The following is an 8,442-nucleotide window of genomic DNA, read 5'->3' as shown; positions in this document are numbered from 1 at the left end:
AATGGCCAGCAACTGGAAGGTCAGGGTTACGTGCAGTGACTGAGTGGAGGTGTTATGCAAAGCAGGCGCCCCAATTTGCATTTGTCTCAATGTAAAGGAGATTGCATTGTGAGCAGTGAACTCAGTTGCTAATAGTTACAGGGAAACATACCAATCAGACCAAACCGTCCACATTAACTATAAACTTGGGTCATCAGTTAATGTTTCCCTCAACTCCTGTTTAACTCCCCAACACTTCTTTTTGATTAGATGCAGTGTTGGAACAGTGAGGAGAGCCTGCAACTTGTGCTTTGGCCGCTTGGCATCTGAGAGAATTATACACAGGTCGGCCCCTTTCTGCCAACCCCCAACCCTCTAACCTCCTCTTTCCCAAGGCAAGCATCAAGAAACAATCGAGGAGCGAGATACCGGGAGTGATTCTCCGCAGGTGAATGATTCGCAGGATTCCTATGAGCGTTTGCGCCCTGCTAACATCTCCTAGCGCCAGAGATCGGGGCAGGACGGGGGTGGGGAGGGGCCGGGAATGGTCAGGGGAGGGCTGCGATTGGGCCATTGGGGGGGTGGGGGGGGAGGTTGGGGGAGCACTGCGGGGATCCCGGGCTGGCCAGCAAATGGGAGGCTGACAGTTCGAGGCCACTGTGCACGCGCAGAGTTCCGCTGCTTTCAGCCTCCTGGGTGTGAATCTCCAGGTCCCCTGAGGGTGGTGGTTGATGGGAAATGTTCATCCTGGAGTTCAGTTACTAGTGGTGTACCACAAGGATCTGTTTTGGGGCCACTGCTGTTTGTCATTTTTATTAATGACCTGGATGAGGGCGTGGAAGGATGGATTAGTAAATTTGCGGATGACACTAAAGTCGGTGGAGTTGTAGACAGTGCGGAGGGAAGTGGCAGGTTACAGAGGGACATAGATAAGCTGCAGTGCTGGGCTGAGAGGTGGCAAATGGAGTTTAATGTGGAAAAGTGTGAGGTGATTCACTTTGGAAGGAGTAACAGGAATACAGAGTACTGGGCTAATGGTAAGATACTTGGTAGTGTGGATGAACAGAGGGATCTGGGTGTCCATGTGCATAGATCCCTGAAAGTTGGCACCCAGGTTGATAGGTTGTTAAGAAGGTGTACAGTGTGTTAGCTTTTATTGGTAGAGGGATTGAGTTTCGGAGCCAGGAGGTCATGCTGCAACTGTACAAAACTCTGGTGCGGCCGCATTTGGAGTATTGCGTACAGTTCTGGTCGCTGCATTATCGGAAAGATGTGGAAGTATTGGAAAGGGTGCAGAGGAGATTTACCAGGATGTTGCCTGGTATGGTGGGAAAATCGTATGAGGAAAGGCTGAGGGGCTTGAGGTCGTTTTCGTTAGAGAGGTGGTTAAGAGGTGACTTAATAGAGGCATAAAAGATGATCAGAGGATTAGAGAGGGTGGATAGTGAGAGCCTTTTTCCTCGGATGGTGTTGGCTAGCACGAGGGGACATGGCTTTAAATTGAGGGGTGAGAGATATAGGACAGATGTTAGAGGTAGTTTCTAGAGTGGTAAGGGCGTGGAATGCCCTGCCTGCAGCAGTAGTGGACTCGTCAACATTAAGAGCATTCAAATGGTTATTGGATAAACATATGGATGATATTGGAATAGTGTAGATTAGAGGGGCTTTAGATTGGTTCCACTGGTCGGCGCAACATCGAGGGCCGAAGGGCCTGTACTGCCGCTGTAATGTTCTATGTTCTGTCTAATGATATTCAAACTTGTGGCCTCTGCATTGCACTGAGTGTGGGAGATCCTAGTGTGAACTCCCACTGAAAAAAAAACACATGAATTACTCCAGCTTTCCTGAGAATTCGACACTTAGAACTTTTTTGGGAGAATTCCACCCACTATCTCCCTTAGGGAAAGCAAGAGCGACTGTCTATCCAAGAGGGAGAGAAAGACTCGAGATGCACCAGTCAGCGAACAGATACCATCCTCAGTGAGATTGTTCAGTAATATCATTGAATACAAAGCGTCTCTGATTAGGAAGCAAGTGTAATGCAACTTGAATTAACTGATTATCTTTTTCATGGAAAAAATACAAAACCGTTCAATTAAAAAAAAAGCATTTTGAATCCTCTCTGATTTAAAAGACCTCGACCTCATTGGCCACAATCAATCAATACTGTTATCAAAACAATCTAAGTGCCTCTAGGGACTGAAGCAGTGCTCGAAGAAGATGTCTACATTGTCTGCATAGTTCATTGGTAACTCGTAACCGACATGTCTGGCGCCAAGTTTGGCCGCACCCAGCGCTGAAGAGTGTTTCAGTTTCATCATCGTCACTTTCTTCAGATCCCTTCCCATTGGCTTTTGTGTGGCTTCCTGCAAGACCTCCACAAATCCTAAGAGAAAAGAAAAAACTTGCATTTGTAACAACGTCAGAGCATCCACAGCAAGAACAACGAGGGGGGAATCTCATTGGGCCCAATAAAATTCTAACAGGACTAGACAGGGGAGATGCAGGAAGGATGTTCCCGATGGCAGGAGTGTCCAGGATCGGGGGGGGGGGGGGGGGGGGGTCACAGTCTGAGGATACAGGGTAGACCTTTAGGGCAGAGATGAGGGGAAATTTCTTCACCCAGAGAGTGGTGCGCCTGTGGCATTCGCTACCACACAAAATAGTTGAAGTCAAAAAATTGTATGTTCCCAAGAAGTAAGAAGTCTCACAACACCAGGTTAAAGTCCAACAGGTTCGTTTGGAGTCACGAGCTTTCAGAGCGCTGCCACTTCATCAGGATGAAGGAGGAGGGGCAGTGCTCCGAAAGCTCATGCTGCTAAATAAACCTGTTGGACTTTAACCTGGTGTTGTGAGACTTCTTACTGTGTTCACCCCAGTCCAACGCCAGCATCTCCACATCATGTTTTCAAGGCAGAGTTAAATATAGCACTTGGGGCGAAGGGGATCGAAGGATATGGAGGGGGGGGCGGGGGGAGGCAGGGTCAGGCTATTGAGTTGAATGATCAGCCAAGATCAATGAATGGCAGAGCAGGTTTGATGGGCAGAATGGCCTCCTCCTCCTCTTGTTTCTGTAAATTAGGTTTACATTTTACCAATTTGTGCAGAGCAAGATTCCATAAGAACATTAAAAAATGGGAGGAGCAGACCACACAACCCATCGAGGCTGCTCCAACATCCAATAGGATGATGGTTGATCTTGGGCTCCAACTCCATCTTTCCACTTGCTCCTCACAATTCCCTGAGACACCTGGAATCTATCCCAGCCTTAAACATGTTCAACGATGGAGCATCCACAACCCTCGGGGGTAGGGAATTCCACAACCCTTTGAATGAAGTAATTTCTCCACATCTCAATCCTAAATGATCAGCCCCTCACCCCGAGACCGTGCCTGTGTGTTTTAGATTCCCCGACCAGCGGAAACAATCTCCGCCCAATTAAACTCCTTCAGGATTTAGTAGGTTTCAATGAGATCACCTCTATTTCTTCTGAACTCCAGAGCATATAAACACAATTCACTCAACCCCTCATATTGGGATAACCCCTTCATTCCAGGGACTATTGAGTTATAAGGCAAGGCTGGATAGACTGGGACTTTTTCCCCTGGAGCGCAGGAGGTTGAGGGGCGATCTTATAGAGGTGAAGTCGGGAATGGGTTAATGAAGTTACAGCAGGAGATTAACCTCAGTTGTTAATACAAATAAAGATGTTGTCCTTGAGTATTTTTAAACACCACGAATTGTTGGAATTTGTGTTACCAGTTAGTTATTTTTCAATAAAATGATAATAATATGGAATTCAAGACTTGTGTGATGTTCTGATCATATGCAACAAATTACATCATTTAAATCATCTCACATTGATGATAGTTGTGTAAAATTATATACTGCCATTGGAATTGTATGTGCCATCTATTGTTCAAGGTTTTCCAGATGTAAAAACACTGCAAAGCTTAAAACCTAGCCAGCTAGGAATCAAACCAAAACATTCCTAATCAAGTAACAATTGTTATTGTTGTATGTATTGTGCTTGTTATTGTTCTAAAATGCAGGGATTCTGCTCTGGAGCAGTTTAAAGATAAAAACGACTTAAATTAAGAGGGTTTGGATATACCCGAGAGAATCGAATCCTGGAGAGCCTTAACCAATTTTATATATTGATATATATTGTGTCTTGATAAAACATAATTTTTGGGAGAAAAGGCTATTTATTCCAGACATTTAACCATTCTTTGCCATAATTTGCAATAACTTGCACAATTAACATTAACATGACAGGAAGTGAAACCGGATTACTTGAGAAAGAGAGAGAGAGAGAAAGAGTGGGTGACTGGCCTTACAACCAGGCTCAAAAATCTTGCAGCATTCGACTGAACAAAACAGATAGTTCATTCGGTTATCTGTGTTTTTAAAGAGCTCTCGTGCCTGGCTCTGTGACCACGTAGCATTGTTGTTTGCCTTATGAGACAATCTGTCTCTAGAGGGATCATTTCTGCTCAAACAAATGATCAAATTAGATATAATGTAAGAATACATCATACAAAGATCGGAGCTGTGTGGTATGTGATTCAAATAAGGAAAGCGATGGCTTTTGATAAGATTATATCCAAATGAATGGATATGCAAAGTGTTATTTGATTTACACTAAGCTTTCTATGAAAGGGGGGGGTATGTAGTTAAATGTATAATGCACTGGCTTTTGTGGCCAAAGGTATTGCCCACCATGCTAATGAGATTAAGGGTTGCACCATTAACCCCTTATGAGCTAATGACAGGACGGGCGATGCAATTACTAGAAAGCATCATAACAGGTGGGACCGATGTAGGTCCGCAGAAAGATAAAATCAGGAGATATGTTTTGGAACTAAACACCCGACTAAAAGGGATGCGAAAATTGGTAAAAGACGATTTGTAGATAAGAGACGCAGAGAGAGAGCTTGAAAGGCTCCCTGACATCCCAACAGCGGGACGTCCTTTTGTTAACACTACCTGACAAATCAGGGATTGTACTAAAATGGGATGGGCCGTATGAAGTTATAATTAGTGAAGATACCTGCGCCTGTATAGACACAAGGGGGAAAGGTCATTGAACTCAGTTGAAAGAAGATGCTGAAACTAATTGGGAAATTATGTGATATACTCCCATTGCAGGAATATACAGACAATGACTGACCTCCAAGCAAGCTGAACGGGTTCGCGGTGTCGCGCGTGGGCAGTATAGCCTTTGGACCATTGTACAACGGTCACGCGGGTTATTAGTAAGTGATAAAATGCTTTTCATGCTGCTTCTCACAACCCTGGCCCCGTTAGCTATAGCGGGCAAATATAGATGGAGTTATGAGAATTTAGGGATGGGACACAGTGAACATCTCTGTAATGATGACTCTGTCTATTGTATGAACACCTTTGTGTATATGTCTTATCTGCATGCATCACAATCGAATCTGAGCAAGTGCTGGGTCTGTTCACACATTCCCATGCATGGAGGAAAGGGAGGGATTCCTTTATTCCCTATCCCTTTATCAGCTCCGGATGTAATTGAATGGGTTTTAAATCAGAATGGAACCCAGAAAGGGTCAAGGCAACTGACACTCAAAACCCCATTGGGTACCGCTATGCAGGGTACGTTTAATATTAGCAACAGTGACGTTGTGTTAAAGCTAGGGGGCGGAGGGTGCACTTTATCGTCCTTTAAGAAGAATTACCAGCCCAGCTACAACAGATCAGGATCCCCACCCGACTTCATTGTGAAAAATGAACAAAGGGGAGTTATCTGCCTGATAAGAAATGGAACCATACCTGTTGGCCGTAGCTACTGTATACAGCTGATTGATATCACTGATGACGCTGAGGCCATGATATAGGTCACAATCCAGTGCCCCAAAGCCACCGTCCCGGTTAGCCTCTCCTCCGCTTACGTCAGCGAGATGACTGCATATAATGGTGCCTATTTTGTCTGTGGAAACAATGCCTATCTGTGGCTTCCCTGGAATTGGGCAGGATCGTGTTATTTGGCATATGTGGTGCCTTATATTCACCATTACACTGACTTATGGGACCACCCCGAGATACACCTGCTTAGGGCTAAGCGAGCCATTAGTGAGACAGAATGGTTCTTCATGATAGCCTACCCACTTTATGGGACGGCAAAGGCAGCACAGGAACTTATATGGATGGCCTCGACCCGAGAGAGAATTGCGAATGAGACTAAGGACGGGTTCGAGGAGGTGAGCACGGCCGTCTCTGAAATGTCAGCAGAGGTCGTAGCTATTCGGACTGTGGCGTTACTGAACCGATTAGCACTCAATTATGTGCTAGCCTCCCACGGAGGAACATGTGCCATAGTTGGCTCGGAATGCTGTACGTATATTCCCGATGCTTCGGAGAATATAACTCGCTTAGCAGATCATATTAAACACGTGGCAAAAACAATACAGGATGAGGGGAACCAATATCACAATTATAACCTTCTTGGATAGCTGGGGCAATGGTTCGGGTCGTGGGGTGCGTACCTGGTGCATGGATTGATTGTATTAATTGTAATTACTTGCTGTGTTTGTATGGCATTATTGAACGCCTGTTGCAAAACAGTAACAGCGCGGATTATGCCGGGTGCAAGTGTACAGGCGGAGGGGGCAGGCCCCCCGACAAAGGAGCTCGAGCTAGGCCCATTCGCCGATAACATGTGGTTCTGAATTGGTCATGGGGCCACGTGTGGACCACCTGGCACCTGACCAACAGGGGGGAGTGAAGTCGGGAATGGGTTAATGAACTTCAATACTCGAAGTGTCACAGTGACCTCTGTGATATTTAGAGCTTGTGTGAGAAATATTGTAGAACTCATGTTTACGTTAGGGTGTTTTCATGCTGATGTTTCCAGAACAGATAAGAACACAGCTGTCCTTTGTTTTTCTGTTCAAGAATGTGGCTAATCCGCCATTTTGTATTCTTTAATTATGTATTGCTGTGTAACAATGGGTGCCTATATCTAGGCTTTTTGTGACGTATAATGGTACCTTCATATATATTACCTGTACCGATATACATTATACAAGTACCTACGAACGTATATAAATTGTTGTATGCCAATTAACTTGTTTGTGCAAAGACTGTAACTTTGTATGTTGGTGAGATACCCCACCTGTGCTCACAGAGAAGAGCAACACTCACGGCCTTGGGATAACCGTGAAGAAAACGCCCAGGCAGCAAGGTTCACACAGGAGGATGTGCAATCGCCTGGGAACCTGTGTGAGCCTGGGAACCTGTGTGAGCCTGGGAACCTGTGAGAGCCTGCGTACGTGCAAGGTGGGGTATAAATGTATGTGTTTAGCCTGTATTTGCAGAGACTTCGGAGGCCATGTTAGGCATCGGACGGTCTCCCACAATTGTGCAAATAAACCAAAGTATTTTGACCTACGAATAGACTCAGAGGTATCTTTACCTGCGACAGAGGTCTATAAAATAAGGAGGGGCATAGATCAGTTAGAGGGCATAGACTTAAGGTGAGAGGGGAGATACACAAAAGGGTCCAGAGGAGCATTTTTTTCACACGGAGGGTGGTGAGTGTCTGGAATGAGCTGCCAGAGGCAGTAGTAAAGGCGGGTACAATTTTGTCTTTTTAAAAGCGTTTCGACGGTTATACGGATAAGATGGGTCTAGAGGGATATGGGCCAAATGCAGGCAATTGGGACTAGCTTAGTGGTTTAAAAAAGGGCAGCACGGACAAGTTGGGCCAAAGGGCCTGTTTCCATACTGCAAAGCTCTATAACTATGACCAATTTAGTGAACCTTTGCTGTACCCCCATCAATGGGGCATTCCACAAATAGAGATGCAATGACGATCTGGTGACATTAGTTGGCCATGACACTGCATGGGTGCTATCTTTCCTTTGTAGGTCCATCTGATAGGTCCTGGGTTTAATATCACGTCTGAGAAACTCCCAAAAACAATACCATTTGCTTTGGAGAGGGAGAGATTTATTAACATAGTACCAGGGATGAGGAATTTCAATTGTGTGGTGACTGAGGGGAGTGGAATTGGTCACTTTCCAGCAGGAAAGCTCAAGGCGAGATTTTTAAAGTTTATTAGTGTCACAAGTAGGCTTACATTAACATTGCAATGAACTTACTGTGAAAATCCCCTCGTCGCCAGTTCGGGTTCTCCTGAGGGAGAATTTAGCACGGCCAATGCACCCTAACCAGCACGTCTTTCAGACTGTGGGAGGAAACCGGAGCACCCGGAGGAAACCCACGCAGACACGGGGAGAATGTACAGACTCCACACAGACAGTGACCCAAGCCGGGAATCGAACCCGGGTCCCTGACGCTGTGAGACAGCAGCGCTAACCACTGTGCCACCCTATCGTGCTGTACTTATATCTCTATTTATAAACTGCAAATGCTGTTAGCTTTTTAAAAAAAAATAACTTTGTCCAGGAGGTGTTCGAAATAACAGAAACATCA

The 8,442-nt window shown here is 45.4% G+C and overlaps 1 protein-coding gene across 1 annotated transcript in view; it reads right to left on the bottom strand.

Moving 5' to 3' along the window:
• Positions 1-1,997: 1,997 nt before the first annotated feature.
• Positions 1,998-8,442, bottom strand: part of nagk (N-acetylglucosamine kinase) — a 30,181-nt gene continuing 23,736 nt past the window's right edge. Inside the window, exon 8 of the mRNA XM_078224519.1 lies at positions 1,998-2,365. Coding sequence (XP_078080645.1) covers positions 2,172-2,365 — 194 coding nt within the window. The 3' untranslated portion in view covers positions 1,998-2,171. The remainder of the gene's footprint in view (positions 2,366-8,442) is intronic.

Source organism: Mustelus asterias, chromosome 1 (assembly GCF_964213995.1).
Source record: "Mustelus asterias chromosome 1, sMusAst1.hap1.1, whole genome shotgun sequence".
NCBI lineage: Eukaryota > Metazoa > Chordata > Chondrichthyes > Carcharhiniformes > Triakidae > Mustelus > Mustelus asterias.
Note: the sequence above shows the minus strand (reverse complement) of the source record. Positions and strands in the feature narration are given on the sequence as shown.